The 21475-nt window shown below is 45.0% G+C and overlaps 1 protein-coding gene across 3 annotated transcripts in view; it reads left to right on the forward strand.

Moving 5' to 3' along the window:
* Nucleotides 1–8469: 8469 nt before the first annotated feature.
* Nucleotides 8470–21475, forward strand: part of LOC121677507 (adenylate cyclase type 1-like) — a 54559-nt gene continuing 41553 nt past the window's right edge. The window contains exons 1-3 of one of the 3 annotated variants that reach the window (XR_006021019.1): nt 8470–9490; nt 13311–13460; nt 13767–13885. Coding sequence is in view for 2 of the 3 variants with exons in the window: in XM_042056267.1 (XP_041912201.1) it covers nt 8882–9490; nt 13311–13460; nt 13767–13885 (878 nt within the window). In the remaining variant the exon portion in view is untranslated. The remainder of the gene's footprint in view (nt 9491–13310; nt 13461–13766; nt 13886–21475) is intronic. The other 2 variants (XM_042056267.1, XM_042056255.1) reach the window with 2 other exon arrangements.

Below are 21475 nucleotides of genomic sequence, written 5' to 3' on the forward strand. Positions count from 1 at the left end.
CTGCTGGGTGTTAAATTGAGCCGCTTGTGCTGGGAGAGGGAAGTCTTTTATTAGGCTCGTGTTGTAAGACATTACAGCCTGAGACACTGTACACCACACAGCAGCGTTTTCAAAAAAAGTTACATAGACTGGTCAAGAGTTTATGAGTGCACATGGAATTATAATGGATGCGTGGGTTGTGAAATATCAGGCAGAAGAACAGTTTTTGTTATCTTGTGCTATGTAGTGATCACGTAGATGACCGAATTGGCCTCCTTTGAATAAATACACATGCCTACCATTAATAAGAATGTCTTCATAAAACTGTGGAATTTTGATTGTCTTGTGCTGCTGTGTTTTCTCTGTAATGTGCTGTTCACTGGAGGAAACTGCTGAAGTCAAGCATTGTGCAGCACAGACAGATGCTGCAAAATCAAGCAAAAGCTCAGCAGGCCTCAATCACGATCTGTCTAAAAACACCTCTGTAATTACTGGGCAAGTAGCTTGACCACGGGCAAATGTTTGCTGTCATCATTTGAAAGTAAATTGAACAACCTGTGTGATGTTTTGTGTTTGTCAAAGAGCACTGATTTCAGCTATTGAAAATAGTGTTTGTGTGTATTTTTTTGGCACAAAATAGATATTCCTAGCCTGGGAATACCTAGACGAACCTTTGGCAAATTTGGGACACGGGCGGGCACGCAAATACAATCACTAATCCATCATGGATGTGTATATTTTTTCGAATTGAGTAAACAACTGCATTTAAAACCTTTGTTTACAAGATTGCTACACTTCTGAAACAATGTGGTAAGAGTTTAATGCACCAATTTAAGTTTAATTTCACTGCTAGTTACCCCCCTGCTGCAAGTTGTGAGTCAATGAACCTTTTCCAGACCCACTCTCAATTATAAGTGAGAAGGTCTGCGTGCTAATCAGGCTAAGATATTACTATTTAATTAGTTAATGTCAAATGTTTTGATGTTAAGTTGTGTGATTCATGTGAAAAGAAGTGGCAAATGTGTCAGCTTTGGTTAAAAATGCCAAATGTAATGTAATGTAAAGTAGGCGTATAATCAGAGCTGCAAAACTCCCCACAAAAGCTCCCATTTACTGCACCATACTGCGGTGCGGTAGGCCTGTCAACAATATCGCAAAAACCATGGTTTTACTATGACAGAATAACCATGGTTTATTTGGTAACCATGACCATGTTTTTTTGTTTTCATGGGTAACCATGATAACCATGGTTTATCTATACTTGATAACTAAGCACCATGCCCCGCAAGGGGCGCTGCTTGAAAATGGGGGCCCTCTGGGAGCTCCCTGTCAGTGCTCGGCCCTTAGAATCGCCCTAGCTCCCTAGCCCCAGTGGCACCCTTGATGTCCCGTGTGAGGATCAAACTCATAACCTTCAGATTATGAGACTGATGTGCTACCTACTGTGCTAACAAGGCTTCAGCTGCATATGTCAGTACGGAGACCTCATGGTTTATCACTATTGTTTTATTACTATTGTTGTTTTCACTGCAGTTAACCCTTGTAAGGTGTTCAGGTCTGTGGGACCCGTTTTCAATGTTTGCTAAAAGAAAAATTATGCTATTTATTATTTGTCAATAACTCATTGTATTAGAAAATAACTTATTTTCAATGACTGCACACAGTACACTGCCCTTACACATAACTGTTACTATGTGGTGTTCGTGTCTACTGGACCCAAGTGTAATAATTGTAGGTGATGTGTACCTTAACCGTGTCTTCCTTTTAACTGGGCCTGCTGTCTGTGTCTGTGTGTCTTTCTGCACCTGCTATTCCCACACAAAGTCAATTGTTACATTTCAAGCACTTTCACCTGTTCTGATTAAGTTCTAAGAAATAAGCACCTATAATGATCCAAAATCTTGTTTTTGTTTTACCTTTTTTATAATTGAGTTTTCTCACATAAAAACCTGAAAATGATCATATGATCATAAATGTGATTTAACAGGGGTAAATGGCAAATATGAACCATAAATTATGTCTATATCATTGGTAATTGGGCTAAAGTATCTGTTTACATCTTTTTTTTTTTTAAATTGTTATGGCTGTATTGATTTAAAAGAATTGGGCTAAAGTAAGCTGTTTACATCTTTTTTTTTTTAATTGTTATGGCTGTATTGATTTAAAAGCCTAATAATGTGGTTGGTCCACCGGGAACCACATTGATTTTTGGAGCCGATCAGACTCAAAGGTTTAAAGCATTTTCCATATTATTGTATTTTCTTGCAATGATCGTGAAAATGAAACTTAGTGCCCTTTTAGTTTAAATGATGCATTTGTAGATGCCTGTGTCATTAATTTTTTTTCACATGTCTTAGGCTACAACATAAATAATGCATGTTAGTAGTAATGTCAGAAATTAACCTGTTTATAGGCCTCTTTTTAACTGTGCGTTTTTAACTGTGAGATAAAATGCTTCATGAATACGACCCCAGATTTCTGAAGAGTTGCAGTGTGCAGTGAGCCCCTGTGAGGGCATTTTCTCAGACAGGAGTCCATCTCAGACAGGAACCTCCTCGGGCCACCTCGGCTCTATGAGGGCCCGTGTGGGCCACAGCTTACTCATGACAAATGGAGTTTGTGCCGCCCTGAGAGGAAGCACACCTCCACAGTGTAATCAGCGTGCCCCAGACAAATGGACTCCCACCAGCTATGTTCCACTGGTGGACACTTTAAAGTGTCACGCAACAAATGGTGAACTTATTAGTGGTCTAGTAGTGTAACTTAAGTGTGCCCCAGGGCACAAAGTATATTATCTTATGATTTAGTTTGATGTAGTTACAGTAGGAGTGCATTTTGTAGCTGCACATTGCAGTGTTGTTTCACAAATGATTAAATGATCCTGAATATGAAATACAGTATGAACATATGAGGATTTGTTCAGTATATCACAAATGGGTCACTGCACCCAGTCATGATGCATCTGCTTACAATAGGGTTTCTGGGTTGCAATGGCTGTAGGCTTTCATCTCTTTCTCTTTAGTGTAAGAACATCTGTCTATCCAATGTGCATGTCTCTCACAAGGATGTGATTCCAAATGTGTGTGGCTGGAGCGTGAGAGAGCACCAGCACTGTGTGTGTTTGGCATTCACACGGCTTCATCTGGGCCAGAAATGGGCTTGTGTGGAGAGATGATCCATGATCCCAGCCAGTCCCATTACAGAGGCATTGAGATGGGGACGGCTGCTATTTCATGTGTGGTGCTCACAGTGTGTGTGGGGGGCGGGGGTGTCCCTCTGAGCACAGCACTAATACCCACCTGATGACAACTAGCCCTACTGCGCTCAACGCTACCAAAACACCTCTGGCCACACACAGAGATATGGGGAATGTACTGTAGAACATATTGTATGTTGCACTAACACACTAATACACACACACACACACACACTGCTGATCCATCATGTTTGCAGACTCATCAATATACAGGGTAATAATGAATATACGTGAGTGAAGAGTCCTGCCATAGGGATGAGATGGGTTATAATATAGTAGCCTACTGTATACCCAGTGACTGACCTATAAAGAATGTGAGCTCAGTCCAGCTCAGATAATGGATAAAGGCTTAGCCCAGAGATGAGTGGCTATGAAGTGGGAAACACATAAGATGCCTGTGATTGTGATACAGGATGTGTGTGTGTATGTGTGTTCGTATGCATGTGTCTGTGCGCGCGCGCGTCTGTGTGTGTTTGTGTGTTTGATCCTGCATGAGAAGAGACTTGTAGCGAAGATGAGATGAGTTGTTGAGATATGTGTGTTTGTCTAAAGCCCCTCACAGGGCCATCATGTGTGCATGGGAGTATGCACAGACATAGCCTATAATAACTATAAGGTGTTTGGGTGTGTGTGTGTGCATCTGTGTTCGTGTGTGTGTGTGTGTGTGTGTTTGTGTGTGCATGTGTGTATTTGTGAGCCAGCCATCTTCCTTTCTGGGCTATTTTTGATCCAGTGTCAGCTCCTGTTTCTATGACAGCTCTGACAGACAGCAGAAGGGAAGTGAAGAGAGGGGGGGACCCCTCCAAAACAACAACATAGAAATGACTCAAATGGGATTTTTCTGCTTGTGACTCTGAGACATTGCCTCTGAGTGTGGATAACGATGGGCAGAGACACCAGCTGAAACCCAGGCCAGTGCACTCTCAAGTCCAGGCAGCCACACTGGCTCTGGTCTCCTGAACTGCTGGCCTTTTCAGAGACATTAACCAAAGGATTCTGGTGTAGGACTTTCTCTTTGTAAAAAGTGCATGGCCAGAAGTAATATTACTTAGTTTTACTTGTGTTGTAATAATTATTATTTTTATTATACACTGTGCATGTGTGTGTGTGTGTGTGTGTGTGTGTGTGTGTGTGTGTGCGCACGTGCTTGGGAGGGGGTGAGTATCGGATGGCCTGCAGAGTTTCACCGTGTGTACCTGGAGACTGGTGAGCAGGAGATTGAGGTGGGCCAGGGGGGGTCAGGATGCTCTCTCCTCGTCAGATGCAGATCCTTGGACCGCGGCTCACTGCAGTCTGCTCCCACCAGACATCATCCTTTGTTCTCAGCCGATGAGGGCTGGGCAAGTGTGGCCATTGACTGACACCTGATGCCCATCAAAAGCTCCAGATAATGGCTTCCCTTCGCCTCGCCTTTCATCCCAGGGCTTCATTTAGGAGCCGGCCGGGAGGCCCATGAGGAATTGCCCTGTTTGGAATGATGGGAAAACTGCTTGTCTAGCAAGGGACACAAGGTGCCTCATGACTAACCCTGCCTCCTTTGGAAATCACCAAAAAGTGGTCCATTTTCTGATTGCTAAGTGAGGAGTCTTTTATGTGCACACATACACCGCACACAGAGGAAATCATTACCACTCCGTCCATCATAAGATGCTTTGGAGCTCAGCTGCAGCTCCCTCAGACAGGTTTCCTGGAGCCGAAGTCCACACAGACCAGCATGTGGGTGGCTACTATGAATTGCAATCTGACATTTCTCCTGTCAAGAATAAAGCATGAGTCAGAGTGCCGCACGTCGAAGTAACTGGACAAATAAGGCTTCACGGACACGCATGCATGCACACACACATACAAGAGGCATGCGCACATGCACGCACTCCCACATTCACATGCACGCGCGCGCACACGCACACACACACACACACACACACACACACACACACACACACACACACACACACACACACACACACACACACACACACACACAAAGGTCCTTTCCTTGCTTTTGCTTTCTTCTCACTCTTCCCCGGTCCCTCTGTCCATCTCTGTGTTCCCACTGCAGTCACTTCACTTCCTGTGTGACCCCCATCGCCCTCTCCTTCCCTCTCAATGTACTTCAGTTCTCCACACCCACAGCAGAAACTACTCCAGCAGCCATTTTACCCATCACACACACACACACACACTTTGCAGTGTGTGAGAATCTTGTTTGCAGAATAATTCAATTTGACTAAGTTACATGAATCCAAGAAACATTTCCGCCCCCTTTTGATGATAGCAGCCTGAGACTGCTAGAGCCCTCCCGGTGGACCACTGCGGACCACTGTATCATAATGCACAGAATATTAGAAGAGATGTCTCTGATGACTGGAGATGAGAATGCTGTAAGACATTACTTATTTCCTTTTGGGTAATAACCTGCCCATAAGCACTGATTAACTGCATGTCCTTTCTAAGGACTGGGTTTGCATCTGTTTGTGTATTATTATTCTGTCAATTAGCTGATGCTCTTCTCCATGACTTACAGGGCCTGTCCCCCTGGACCAACCTGCTTAAAGGTGCTCTAAGCCATGCTGGGTAACGTCACTTCTGTTGACTTTCAAACAAAACAGAGAGCTAGCTTGCTACTTCCTCCCCCTCCCTCCCATGCTGCTCCCGTGCAATTGAAACCCTCCTAAACGTGCATCTCGTCTGTGATTTGCTGGAACAGTTTGTTATAATGTTATGGGCTAGATTTGCCCAGGTTGATTTTGTTGCCGTTTTTGGAGCCTGGGCTGTCCACAGAGATTGCGTGTTTTTAATTGTATTCAGGACACAGACAGCTAGCAGTTGGTTAGGTGATGTTTGCAGAAAGTGACATAAAAAATGCATGGCATCGCTTAGAGCACCTTTAAGCGTCTTACTCAGGGGGCACAATGGTGGCAGCCCCTGGGACCAAAATTACAACCCTCTGGTGGAAAAACTTGCAAGTCCAGACCTCTAACCACTAGACCACATACCACCCCAATGAATACAATAGGTAGAATTCCAACATGTCACAGTAAGATGGTGATTTAACGTGAGATTAAAATTGCCTTGTTGCTTCCTCTAGTCACTCATGGGATGGTGGATTCTATCAAGTGACAACTGCTCTGAGGTCAGTGAAGCAGATGGGGAGAGTGTGGACATACTGTATGTTGCCGTAGGGAACACAGGCTGTGACATTAGCACCTAGCCTGTAGTTCCTCTGACACAAAGTGCATGTTCATCTTGTGGTGTCTCAGGTGTGAATTCTACAAAAGCAGCCCTTTCTGTTGGTTTCTGTTCATTTCTTCTTTTTTTCACTGGTCAACTAGCTGTACTCAAGGAACGATGTGATGGATCTTTTTTTTTAAAAGGTTGTCATCTGGAACTAGAGATTCATTATTCACCTTCTAACTGGTGAGGCCAAAACTAACAGAAGAACTCCACAGCATTTCTCAATCTGAAGACAACACAGCTTCAGTATAAGTACTCTTTTAATCCTGTGAGGGAAATTTGGTCTCTGCATTTATCCCAATCCGTGAATTAGTGAAACACACTCAGCACACAGTGAACACACAGTGAGGTGAAGCACACATTAATCCCGGCGCAGTGAGCTGCCTGCAACAACAGCGGCGCTCGGGGAGCAGTGAGGGGTTAGGTGCCTTGCTCAAGGGCACTTCAGCCGTGCCTACTGGTCGGGGTTCAAACCGGCAACCCTGAGGTTACAAGTCCGAAGCGCTAACCACAAGCGCTAACCCAAGATAATCAGATAATGTCCACTAAAAATGCACACATTGTTATTGCCCTAACAGTGTTTTCTTACTAAACAATAGTGTAAAATATATTATGTGTACAAAAGAACAAGCACGGCTGTTGACAGGGTTAAATCCAGACAAATATTGTGGTTCTGATGGGTAACAGGGGATAGGTGTGGGTGTATGTGCATGTGTGTGTGTGTGTGTTGTCTGTTTTAATGCATCAAAAGCACCTTCCTGAATCTGTTTGGAGTTACCCATGTGGACCAAACACATTTTCCCAGTGGGGCTCAGACCTCCAGTGGTGGGATCTGTGATGGGCTGGCTGCTGGCTTCAATTGGGTAATTATACTGGGAGCTAGAACAACAAGAACAATACAAAAGAATCTGATACTGAGAAATGCAAAGCATAATGGTAGATTATGGGGCTTTATTCCTTACTGGTTCAGCGAGAGACAGACAGAGAGAGAGAAGAGAGAAAGAGAGAGAGAGAAAGAGAGAGAGAGAAAGAGAGAGAGAGAGAGAGAAGGCCCCAACCTCCACACTGTTACCCTACTCTCTACCTACCTGTCATTGATCCATTTGGTTGCTGCTCAGCTGCAGATGTGATGTTTTCCCTCTTCTTCTTCTTCTTCTTCTTCTTCTCTCCTGCCCTCTTTATTTTTCACCTTCTGTGATAATGTGCCAATCTATAGGTTCACTGTGAGCTACCTGTACATACTCAGCTGAAGTGACAGGGAAGCACTGGTGACCTCCCCTATATATGTGCCACAGCTTTTTCACAAGCAGGAGACAACGACATGAGGCTCTGAATTCTATTAGTCTCCAAGGCCTGGTGTGTTATACCTGGAGTTTCCAGATGGGAGAAATTAGCACATAGAAGTGTATGTTGGAATTTTTTTGAACTGTGATTTAAGTAGTTTATTTGTTGTACAGTCAGGTTGTGCATTTCCATCTAACATTATAATAACTGTAACATACTGCTGCCTTTTATAGCTTATTCCTAATGTAGATCCACAAACTGTAAAGGCCTACTGAAAAACGTATGTTGTAATGGCAATGTACTACTATTGGCCAATAAAAAGCAAGAAATGTGCATTTCACACACACACACACACAAATAGCAGTGATGTTAAGATTTTTTTTTTCAGTGTCAGTGCTTGTAGAGCTTGCATTATACCATTTTTCAAAGATTGTCATCTGTCATGACAAAATTGAAAGATTTTGGTTTGGATAATTGCGTACAAATATGCGTGTGTGTGTGTGTATGACAGGGCTTTGTGTACACGGATTATTGTGAAATCCAGTGTGCCACCTGAATTGATTTTACCTTCTACCAATCCAGCACCAATTCAAGTACAGTTTGACTTCTAGATTGCCTATAATGTTTTGAATATTATCGAAGATACATCTAAATTTCGAATTACCAATTACCTGAGCATAGCTTCTTTTGAAATCTTGCTGGTCTTTCCAATCTGTTGAGTTACTGAGACGTGCTTTATCCGAAGCTCACATTGCGCAGGCGTGATCCAACCTGAGCCCTGCGAATTGCAGTTAGATAGCCTAGACTGTTCGTCGAGTCAGCGGCAACAGCCCAGTTTCCTTTATCACAGACAGGAATTTACTCCGGAAAAATGCCGTCAATATCTACCCGTTAGTAGCGTTTCCCCTGCCAGACTGAGGCACGCATGTATCCTCGGCTGCTGCTGTTCTCCACGGCATACAACAGATTTCAACCTGTGGATAGCGGGCGGAAAGAGCTGGGCACAACACTGCCGCTGTGCCCGCTTCAGACACAGCTATCTGGGACGCTTCCCCAGAACTTGCTTCGCGTTTGGTCAGGGGAATCTCTCCGCGGCGCAGACTGTGGTAGAGCATTATCTTTCGGCTTATGAATGGCCCTGGCATGGAGGAAATACCGTTTCAGAAAGTCAAAACCCGGCGGAAGAGAAGCCACTGTCCGCCCGGCGTTCATCTTACCGCCATCGCTTGCGAGGACGAGTTTGATTGCAAAGAGCTTGAGTCCCTCTTCCACAACTACAACCTGAAGCTGGAGCAGACCTCGACCCTGAAAGCGCTGGCTGTACTTATCATCATGGCTTTGACCCTGGCTGTGGTGGAGCTGCTCTCCGGTCCTAACCTCACCATTGCCAAGGGGTCCCATCCGGTGCACTGCATTATATTCATCTCGCTGTTCATTGTGACCAATGTCAAGTACCTGCAGGTGACCCAGCTACAGCAGATCGTCAACCTGACCTTGCTGTTCAGTTTCACCTTCTCATTCCTCAACTGCCCGTTTCCACACAGCACGGTGGGCATGGAGCCGCCGACAGCTCCAGAGCAGGGCATGTGGCAGCTCATGCTGGTGACGTTCGTCGCCTACTCACTCCTGCCTGTTCGGACACTCTTGGCCATTATTTTCGGCGTTATGGTTGCCATATGTCACATCATTGTTACTGCCACGTCGGTGACAGTGAAAAGGCAGAAATTGTGGAGAACGGTGAGTGTGCTTTATGGCTCATATCTTTTGCTTTCCCTCTGCAACCCATCACACCAAAACAGTTTTAGATCTTTGCTCAGGTGTTGTTTACTGCTAGGCTATTTGTGACTTAATTCCCATGCGATACGGGATTATTAGGTTCAGTCAACAACCTTGTGAAAACACCGTGGCGTTACACTAAAGTTACCAACCAAACTGTTCATTTCAGCACTTGTATGTGGACAGCGAACGGTACCGTTTTTGAAGCAGGGTTCAAAAACACTCGGCGCAAAGATCCCCTGACTACTGAAAGACCTGTTCCATAACAACAACATTTCCGATTCGTGTGAAGGCTGTCACCCTTAAATACCAAGACCATGCTTTGTATAAATGAGTTAACATGCAAATCAATCAGCTCTGTAGTTGACCAACTACAGCAGATCAACATAGATACACAGATGCATAAACAATGAGTGAACATTAGTGAACACAGCAGTCACATTGTGCCTATATAATGCCAACAAAAGAAAGTTCACGCAATGGCCGTGGAAATGCGGAGTAAGCTGACAACGCTGTGTTGGCGGACCTCTAAGTGACGCGTCTAAACTCATGCTTATGACGCGAGACGGATTTTCTCAGTGGAGAGTGCAGGAGGTGAGGAGCGTGGGAGTGCTTGCGCACTGGGGCCTTTCTACAGGAAACCTCATCAATTCCATAAAACTGGAAATCACACCGCAACGAAATGGTAGCAATGGCCAGAATCAAATTATTTCTGCTTCTAGTGTTTGATCGCGCTTTGATAACAAATATTGACAGAGGAGAATTGCAGAGGAGAAATGAGATATTAACTCAATGCTCTGTCCCAGCCATGACTCAAAAATCCCCAGACACCACTCCATCAGTTCTTCAGTTTCCCAAAAATTGTACTGAAATCAATGGCATAATACATTTACCACTGCAAAGCAATGCATCATAATGAACTTTGAGGCAAGCTGCTTTGCTTCACATGTAATGGGAATAGACACAGTCTGGCTTAATCCAGTCTGGCCACCTCATGTCTTCTTGTTGATGGTGGATATAATATCCTAGTGAGCCCCCACTGCTGCTGCCAGCCCTGTTTGTCTGTGAGTGGCCAGGCGGTCTCAGCAGGTGGCTGTGGAAGGGTTGCTGGTGTAGGGGCGTGCGCTCCCTGTCAGTGATTAGTGTTCATGTCACCCTGTGTCGAGGCTCCTACACAGACCTAAGAATGTCCCAGTGTAGATGATGGCTGCCTTTGCCCTTCAAAACCAAGCTCCAATACTCTCGTCCCAGAGCAGGGCTCTGTCTCAGCATGCAGCATGTATATGTGTGTGTGTGTGTGTGTGTGTGTGTGTGTGTGTGTGTGTGTGTGTGTGTGTGTGTGTCTGTGTCTGAGTGGGGGGAGGGGGAGGGGGTTGGACAGCTGAATCCCCAGAGGATGAGGCTGAAAAGTCCTTGATGCAAAACCAAAGTGAAGACCTCAAAAAGAAGAACTTGTGAAATTAGGACATGGTCGAGGGTCCAATCCACTTGCGTGCTCTCTGGGCAGAGAGAGAGGGGGGGGGGGGGGAGGGGGGCACTTCAGAAGTTATTTTAGATGTGGAGGATAGAGAGGCAGGGGCTGCAACAGCACCAGCAGCAGAATCCCTGGCTTGCTTGAGCTAGCACAGATAAGCTGTGTGTCTCTGTGTGTCTGTCATGCCATTGTTCACAATGGAGACTATCTTGGCTTAAGCTTAGAAGAGGAGTTCAACATTTGTCTGAAAGTCATAAAGGAAGCGCTTCTTATAACAATCCTTCAGGTCTAATATCTTTAACTGTAGGTTTACTTGAATTGTAACCCTGTGTTTAAACCCCAGAGACCATTATGCCTGAATATTACTTAATGCATAAAATCTTTTCTAATGTTCTTTTCCAAAGACAGACCAGAAAACACATGGCAAGCACACTGGCTGGCTACCTCAATGTCTAACATTCAAACAAAATCCTCTTCTGAGGCTACACGGAATCCTCCAGTGATTCCTAACCCTTTTACATAGATTTTTATCCAGCTAATTAAGGAGCATGTTTGACCCAAGTCTTTTAGATATGTGTGCCACAGTATTAAGCATGGCCTTGATCTAGTCCCGCTGGTGGCCTTCGCCCCTAAAATAACTCCCCTGAAGTGTGTCAGCAGCACACTGCTTCATGTCCGGCCATACGGCAGATGAGCCCAAATTCATAGGCCACTGGAGTGGCCCGGGAGCTGGACAGTGCGAGTGGTGCTTGGACAATGAGAGTGTGGCGTAATCCATATGGTCTTGTGAGCAAGTCAGTGACTGACTCAGCCTTAAGACGGGGGATTAAACAACACTGTTTCCTCTGTGTGTCGTGCAACCCCTTTCCACCCCTAGCACTGGTCAGAGCAATCCCAGGTAAACTTAGTCCCTTAAGATCCTCTGGCCACTGGCCAGTGACTATAGAGTTGATAAGCTCTGAACACAGTGGATGTGGTCATCCAAGGAAAGATGCTGTGCTTTTCAATAACATAACAAGATTTATATAAAGACAAACAGCTCTACCAAGCATATCCAAACCATGTTCTATATGTTATTTCACCTAAAATCTTTTACAGTATAAAGATCTTCTTTAACAACGAATCTCAAATCATGCAAAGTTTATTAACCAACAGAAAAGCTAAGGCACATCAAAATGCAATACACTGGATTGTAACAGTATCTGTGTAGTATTTTTATATGTACTGCAGGTAAATATGTTGTGTTGATATCTATGGCTAACCTGACTCTCGCCAGATGAATTTCGTTCCGCCTAGCTCCACTCACTCTGGGATCGCTTCCGTTGGGAGTGATTTCGGCACTAGATTTTATGGTAGAGCCAATCAGGACGCAGGGCGGGAGTTTCATAGATGTGACGTAGCGGAGAAGCGACTGTGAGACTGTTTTGATTCAGACAACAATGGCGGCTCGCATCAGCGTCATGGGTTGGCTTCGATGTGAGTGGTTGAAGTAGATGACGGACAAGTGGCTTACCCAATCATATGCAAGGATTTTTGATAAGGCCCAGCCTTCTGAAACACCTCTCCAATGGAGCGATCCCAGATGGATGAGTGGAGCTAGGCGGAACGAAATTCATCTGGCGAGAGTCAGGTTAATCTATGGCAGCAATAACTGAAAATGCATCATTATGAGGAATGAATTCATATTCATAACCATTACTAAATAGCAGCATATTATGACAAGTAATTGCAAGACATCAACAAGTCATGAATATTTTAGGTTCTAGCAAATGGTTCAGCCGTTCTATGATGTACTGTATTTTTTGCTCCCTAGACAATGACCCCATTCATGGGTTTCATTAGGTCCCTTTCCACAGGTGTATTAATCAAGCACCATGCAGTCTGCATTGATAATTAAGGTGCTTGATTTTATACACCTGTGGAAGGGGACCTGATGAAACCCATGAATAGAATATCCATTACATTAATGTGAAGTCTGTTTGCTTAAGCCTCTTTTCCCCACCCCTAGCATCTATGAACCAAGCCTGGTGTTATACGTACACATATCCACTCAAGCACAGATCAGAACATTATTGATAACAATGCACACTGCACACACACTCAAACACATCAACTCAACTGTTTCTCAACTCTTTCTAGTTATGAACTTTACTGTGGGTTTATCGTGAGCACACAATCACATACAAAGTATGTCTGTTGGGGTGACAGAAAGACTAACTGTGATGATGTGAAAGACTAACTGTGATGATGTGAAAGACTAACTGTGATGATGTGAAAGACTAACTGTGATGATGTGTGTGTTTGCAGCTGGTGGCCAACACGGTGCTCTTCACAAGCGTCAACCTGTCGGGGATGTTTGTGCGCATTCTCACCGAGAGAGCCCAGAGGAAAGCCTTTCTGCAGGCGCGCGACTGCATCGAGGAGCGCTTACGCATGGAGGATGAGAATGAGAAACAGGTACTGCATGGTGCACGTACAAACACACACACACAAACACAGACACACACACAGTCCAGAGGGTATCTGTGCTCTCTCAGAGTGAGTGGTCTTTAGTCTCTCTCTGACACTATTTGTCCTGCCCTTGGACCTGTTGTTCTCTGCCCTCTTTTTGCATTCTCCTCTTTTTCCCACCACCCCTGTTCTCATTTCTCATTTTGTCTCTTTCTTTCTTGTTCACACACACACACACACACACACACACACACACACACACACACACACACATACACACACACACACACACACACACACACACACACACAGGAGCGTCTCCTGATGAGTTTGTTGCCCAGGAATGTGGCTATGGAAATGAAAGAAGACTTCTTGAAGCCCCCCGAGAGGATTTTTCACAAGATCTACATCCAGCGGCACGACAACGTCAGGTAAGGGAACCCATTGGTCCGCTCCGACGGCTCCACCAATTTGACGTCGTTGGCGTGATTCATCCTGGGAGCTAGTGAAATAACTCCCTCACCCACCATGTGCTCCCTGCTAACGGAGGAGCACAGACAGAGTGCTGCCAGACATCAGGCGTGGTGCACTAAAGTCAAATGCGCGTGCCAGTCAGATTTGTTTTAGGCGGAACATCGTCCGAGGCGTTCTCCGGAGAGCCGGCTGACTAATTTGGATTGTAGATGTTGTTCCGAGGTTAGACAAAAAGATGGCGAAACAGGACCCAAATAGTGGGAAGGGAAGGGTGGCAAAAGGCTAAGATCGTATCACTAAACTTTCTGTTGTGTTAAAAAAACAACAACAAAAAAAACAATCAGAAGTGAGAAAAAGATAACTACAAAGGTTCTGTTTGGAAAATATATACAAAACACACACAGGCAAACAGCACAATAAATGAGGTAGATGAGAGGTAGAACAAATCGTTTTGATTTTTAGAATGTGTCCATTCTGTTTTACTCATGGTCAGACAGGACAGGACAAGTCAGGACAAACAGGCCAGTGGCCTCCTGTACGGAGGGGTGTGTCGGTCACTCAGCACTCTTTCTCACACACACACACACACACACACACACACACACACACACACACACACACACACACACACATTCTCTCTCTCTGGCTGAATGTAATGATTCGGTTTTTACCATTATCAGACCGTGAAAGCAACTGATTTCATGAGATATTTGAATGTTTCATAAGTGTACACACAGTGAAGTGTCTCCCATTGTGATGGGCTCAAATTGTTAGATATCTGCGCAATCCTATGGTTCTTCCTCAGAGAGGAAATGAAATTGAAATATAGATGTAATGAGTTGAAAGCTGGACGCTCTCTCTCCACGTTGTGGGTCCATGTGTCCAGTAAAGAGGAGAGGCAAAGTATGAGTGCTCTCTCTTGCTCTCAATCAGTGGGCAGGCTGGGCCCTCTGGACATGTCCTGCTTCTTATCCTGACTCAAATGAACAGCCAATCTAGCGCAGCAGCGCTCCCAGGCACCCAAAATGGCATCTGACTTCGTTCTTTAATGTGAATGTTGGCTATTTATCTGCTGTGTCGGGTCTGTTTCTGGGTTTGTCCTAGGTTAGGATTTATGTCTACTTTGTTTTGAGTTGTTTTTTGAGATTTGAGTTATCTTCATTAGGCATTAAGGGAGATGTTGTAACTCAGCAGAGGGAACCAGGGGCAGATCAGACACACAGACAATATACTGCAGAGTCCTTGCAGTGTTTTGTGCAGGCTTCCATTACATGATCTGTGAGAACATACATACCATTATTTGCACAACTTGCCCATGCAGGACTAATATGAGGTCATTTCATATAAGTCTCATGGAAGTGGTCAAGGGGCTGTTGTTGGAAGAGGGCCAAACTAACATACACTAATGGATGTTCAAAGAACATCAGTTGAAACATCTGCAAATAGTTACTTACAGTCATAGATTTACCTGTTTTCTTAGTACAACATGGCATCTGAAGGGAAGCCTTTGTGTCATTGTGAGGCCTTGAAAATGTCCTGTAAATGTATATTCCTATTCTGAGGAATATATATTTTTAGGTGCCAGAGATTAGCCTGGAGACAGCCAATTTTCACACCCTGCAACTTGAAAAATGCATTGCGGTGGAGTGTGACAAACTATGCCTCTGCTTGTATTTTTCTGGTGGTTTTGATTTTGCAGGGTGTTCAAAAACATACTGAAGCAGAATAATGTAAAGTGCAAGAACCAGCATGAACAGCAAACGCATGAATAATAACACATACATGTGGATGGCATCAAATCCTTCTTTTCCATTTCTCTGTGATTTAGGGACTGACTTAATCAGTGGCAATTGTCAGCTCTAATAACTTATATCATGCTCAGGTTCTTTAACAGACTAAACAGATCCAAAATGGCTTTATTTATACTGACTGAGGGGGCTTTTACATGACTTACACAACTACATCAATATGTATAATTTTAATTTTAATATTTAAGGTTTATGCAGTAACTTGAGTGATTAAGGTTGCCTTAGATGGAAAAAGGCATCTGATAATGATCTTTATTGTTCAATTAATAATTTAGCCTGTGTGTGTGTTTGTTTGTGTGTGTGTGTGTGTGTGTCTGTGTGTGTGTGTGTGTGTGTGTGTGTGTGTGTGTGTGGTAAGTGTCCACAAGGAAAGGGGAAATCAATCAGAGCAAGTTGATTTGCCGGACGGCTCCTATCACTCAAGCAGAGAGATGAAGTGATTATATTCACCACAGCGACTTCACTCTTTCGTCCACTTAAATACAATTATGTTACTCTTCCTCTGATCTAGCCCACTCCATCACTTTTTATGTGAGCCCTCCCCCCCCTCTTTCTCTCTCTCTCTCTCTCTCTCTCTCTCTCTCTCTCTCTCTCTCTCTCTCTCTCTCTCTGTCTGTCTGCCTTTCTTTAATGTGTCTCCTCCATAGTGTGGAGGCCATTGAGACATGCCCGTGGGGTATAGCAGGGTTTGCTCAGCCCCCAGGATTAGGCAGCGGGTGGGGATTAAGTGCAAGCGACACTAAACTGTCCTTGCCTGATGCCATGTGAGTGCAGGTTAAATCTGGACTCGAGGGCCCCCGGGGGTCAGGGCTTTCCTTCTCGCCTTGCCACTTATTACCGTCCGGCCCCACGACCCAGTGTCCAGGTGAGCGCCGCAGCCCTCTGCCTTCAAAGCGAAAGTCCATGCTACCCGCCTGGGGAGGTGACGGGCAGCTCAGACCGTCTGCTCTGCAGCTCTGAACCTCCAGACCGAAGTAGCCATTTATCCGACGGATTTTGATGGATAAGTGGTCTTCACTGTTTACGGTCAGCAGTATTCTGTGATTGATGGATAAGTGGTCTTCACTGTTTACGGTCAGCAGTATTCTGGATAAGTGGTCTTCACTGTTTACGGTCAGCAGTATTCTGTGATTGATGGATAAGTGGTCTTCACTGTTTACGGTCAGCAGTATTCTGTGATTGATGGATAAGTGGTCTTCACTGTTTATGGTCAGCAGTATTCTGGATAAGTGGTCTTCACTGTTTTCGGTCAGCAGTATTCTGTGATTGATGGATAAGTAGGTCTCAGCAGTATTCTGTGATTGATGGATAAGTGGTCTTCACTGTTTACGGTCAGCAGTATTCTGTGATTGATGGATAAGTGGTCTTCACTGTTTACGGTCAGCAGTATTCTGTGATTGATGGATAAGTGGTCTTCACTGTTTACGGTCAGCAGTATTTTGTGATTGATGGATAAGTGGTCTTCACTGTTTACGGTCAGCAGTATTCTGTGATTGATGGATAAGTGGTCTACGGTCAGCAGTATTCTGTGATTGATGGATAAGTGGTCTTCACTGTTTACAGTCAGGAGTATTCTGTGATTGATGGATAAGTGGTCTTCACTGTTTACAGTCAGCAGTATTCTGTGATTGATGGATAAGTGGTCTTCACTGTTTACGGTCAGCAGTATTCTGTGATTGATGGATAAGTGGTCTTCACTGTTTATGGTCAGCAGTATTCTGGATAAGTGGTCTTCACTGTTTTCGGTCAGCAGTATTCTGTGATTGATGGATAAGTGGTCTTCACTGTTTACGGTCAGCAGTATTCTGTGATTGCTCCGTGATTCTACTGGCTCTAAGTGATGTTGACATAAATGTCTGTAGTGTTGCCATGTTGATACGCTGGCCAAGAATATGGTTGAAGAAGTGAGGAGAGCGAAACAAAAGAACGGAGCCTCTCATTTTGTAGATGTGTTGCAATAACAAGGACGGGGAGTCTAGTTAGGAGTAAAACCAATAACAGGCTATAATTCCCCTTGATGAGGACAATAAGGCCATTACAACAGTGTTTCATAATGTAATATAATACTCTCTCGGAGGTGGTTCTTCACCATGCTACACACACACACTCTTCGTCTGTGCACATTTGTGTCACCAAGCGAGCGGGGGTGTTGCAGCAGGGAGAGGGAAAGAGAATTACACAGCGTGTGAGAAAGGAAAGAAAAGGAGAGAGAAAGAAAGATGGAGTGGGAGAGAGAGAGAGGGATAGAGAGAGAGAGAGAGAGAGAGAGAGAGAGAAAGAAAGAGAGAGAGAGAAGATTGGGAGGATTACTGTAGATGCATACGCTCTCTGAAACTTATCATCATCCCTCCTTTCCTTCCAGTGATGACGATGCTGTTTTCATGCCTCTTTTTAAACATTGCTGTCAGCAGTTGAGGCAGCCAGTTTTTTGCACGAAGCCCTCCTTCCTGCACGACATTGCACTGCCGGCTGTGGCGGCCTCTATGCTGCCACTGTCACTGTTGCTGCTGTCAGTATTACACGGTTCACTTAATCAACACAAGTAATTGCCACAGAGGAGAACCCAGGAAGCAATTAGCATAGAGTTTCAGGTTCAAGGTGGTTAGCCTAACATGTCTGTGAAGGGTGTGACGGTTAGACACGTCTGAGATCTCACTCTTCTCCTCCCGATAATCACTGCAATCTCTTCAGACTGAGAGGTGAGACTGAGGAGGTACATGCTCCATGCACACAACAAAGGTGCAGTACTTTGAGCTTTGCTCGTTGTTCTCCTTTGGTGCTTCCTAGTCTAGTGCCTTATTTTTTTTCTTTAAGCATTATCTCACCGAGCCCAAAGGTCATCATATTGTGAGGGTTATAACTTGCTGTTGCATTGCCTCTTCTTAGTACTTTTTTGTGTTTTTTTTTTAGGTAGTGTCATAGGATTTATGAAATGTGTGAGCTAATGTTATTGTATGTTATTGTGTTGTTTTAGAGTTGTATTAACACACAGTGATTTGGAATGGTAAACAGTGGGTAGGTTGGTAGCCTAGTGTTTGTCAAATAGAAAAGAAATGGCTTGTTTTCAACGGGATACACAATGGTGAGATGCATTGTACATATTTGTGTGTGCAAGAAAAGCATGCATTAAGATTGGTAAATAACATTGCATCAGCATATTTATTCCCTACTGGTGGTATGCACTTATCCATCAGTTTTTGCCTCTCTCTCTCTCTCTCTCTCTATGTGTGTGTGTGTGTGTGTATGTGTGCGTAGGTGTTTCTCTCTTTATCTCTCTCTCTCCTTTGCTCTCTCACTCTCTTTTCTCTCTCTCTCTCTGTCTGTCTCTCACACAGAGAGTGCAATCTCGTGCAATGCTGTGGAGTATTAGGCACACTTCATTTCAGCCGTTTTTAAGGGTGCATTTATGAGGGATTAAGCTACTTAACAGCTGCCATCAAATCACCAGCTCATCAATTATTTCCACCTTGCTAGGCAATGTTCTGTGTTTAGCAGAGGAATGTTTTTAACCTCTTTCCTCGGTCTCAACTCGCCTATGATATATGGGCAAGAACCTTTTCATAATACAAATATGTGTCAGTAATTGATGGCGGCAGCTCGTGGGGTTTAGGGCTTGGTGACTCATAAGCGGTCTGCTGTGGATGTGTGAGGGTGACTCGTCATTTGCGGTCCTGAGGCAGAGGGACGCGTGCGTGGGGGGTGACAGTGGCTGAGAGCCGTTTCACAGGTTTGTGTGCTGGTTTTCCCTAGTCACCACCCCTCCTTCCGTACACACACACACACACACAAACACACACATACTGTCCACCACCACCACCTCTCCCCAGACGCCACACACACACACACACACACACACACACACACACTCCCCCCTACTCTCCCCTCCAGATGAATTTTCAGCCTCATCCTCCCTCTCGTTGAGCAGAGTTTAATCAGGGCCTTGACTCTCCAGCCCCTCAGACGAAGGGGAATGACTGGGATTACCGGGGGAGTAATTGACCCCGGGCTCCAATGTGACATTTCCCCCCCCGCGCCTCACAGATAGCCTCATCAAATCAGCCGCCCCTGGCAGCGCCTTGGCCACAGTGCCATATGTCAAAGGCTGTCAGGCACACACTCACGCACGCATGCACGTATACGTGGAGACACGCAAAACATATTTGCTTCCTTAGGCACGCACCACACGCATACTCACTGTCTTTGGTGCACACAGTGTGCATGCTTTGTCAGCTGTGGTGCATGCACACTTCAAGTCTTTAGTGCAAGCCACACACATACTCATTGTTTCTAAGGGTATGCAGTATGCATATTGTTTACATCTCTGTTGTATTTCACATATTTATGTTGGCTCTAGTACATGCTCCGTATACACAGTGCATTCTGCCTCAGACACAAGCAACATGTAAATTCACACACACACATACTCACACGTGCATATGACATGCTTTCTTTGCTGTGTCGGACACAATGCATGCACCAAAGGATCTCCAGCTCCTGCACGTTCTCCCGACACACACACAGCGGCGAGCCGCTTGGCCGGTCATCTCATTCGCCTCACGCAGCGGCAGGGCGAGATTGCGTGATAAAGTTATCAGCATTAGCATAATTGGGGGAACTGTCCCCCTAGACGTCGCCGCGTTGATAGATGAGTGAGTGACGAGGGTGGACGTGGTGGCGGAGGGAGATGATTGTGTAGCGGGGGAAGGGCGAGGGGGTGTGCGTGTGGGGTGTGTGTGTGGCGCGTGTGTGCGTGAGGTGTGTGCGTTGCGTGCATCGCATGCCGCACGGAGGCCCTGGCCTGATGGAAACGGATGGCTCATTGTGATTGGGAGGATAATGAAACGCCGCTGTAGGGGGCGGCTGGAGCTATGTAAACATGTCCAGCTGCTACCACGCCACTCCACATTCTGTTGCACTGCCAACAACACAAACCAAGATAGACATGCTATAGTAACCACAGATTCACATGGCACCACATTAGTGTGTGGAGCGTCAGCATCTCCACCTGCTTTTCAGTATCATATTTCAGTGCTTGAAATATCAATAGTGTTTACTTCTTAACCTTACCCTAGCTTTATTAACTAATGCCCTGGAGGGCTCCCACTGGTCTTGCAGTTAGCAGACTTGAAAGACCTTGACAAATTTGAAACATGTGATATGGATTATTCAATAATACTTTAGGTTATTATGAAAACCACAGACCATCTTTGTCAGTAGCTATCATATATCACTGCAGAGCTCACTGAATGCTTGCCTGCTGCGGGCCCGCCCATGCTGAAAGCCAGAGTACACTGATGGATCACAGGGGGCTCAAGGGGCCATTCAGGTGGCCCTGCTCAGGCCGCTGTGGGTTGCTGCGTGGCTGTCACCAGTCCAGAGTGTAGAAGTTAGTTCTCCCATCACAGATGGCCACCGGCTAAAATATTCACTGCAAATTTGAATTTATAGCACCCAATTACATAGACATCTGCGACATGACAAAATGGCATTTAGCGGATTCCTCCAAAGACGCTGTGTTCTGCAACAGTGTCAGAGATGGCAGCCCACACGCTCGGTGGGAGGCTGGAAAGTTAGCTTGTTCAAGTTTCTCTTTTCTCTCAGCGTGTCTTTTTCAGTTCACCTAAATAGGAGCTGGTTCCAGCCACTCAGTTCATCGTATCCTTAAGAAATAAAAGTGTGTGTGTGTGTGTCCTGAATTTTTGGTTTTTAAAAGGAGACATGAAAAGAACTGCCTTATTA

The sequence above is a fragment of the Alosa sapidissima genome, chromosome 1, assembly GCF_018492685.1.
Source record: "Alosa sapidissima isolate fAloSap1 chromosome 1, fAloSap1.pri, whole genome shotgun sequence".
NCBI classification, from domain to species: domain Eukaryota; kingdom Metazoa; phylum Chordata; class Actinopteri; order Clupeiformes; family Clupeidae; genus Alosa; species Alosa sapidissima.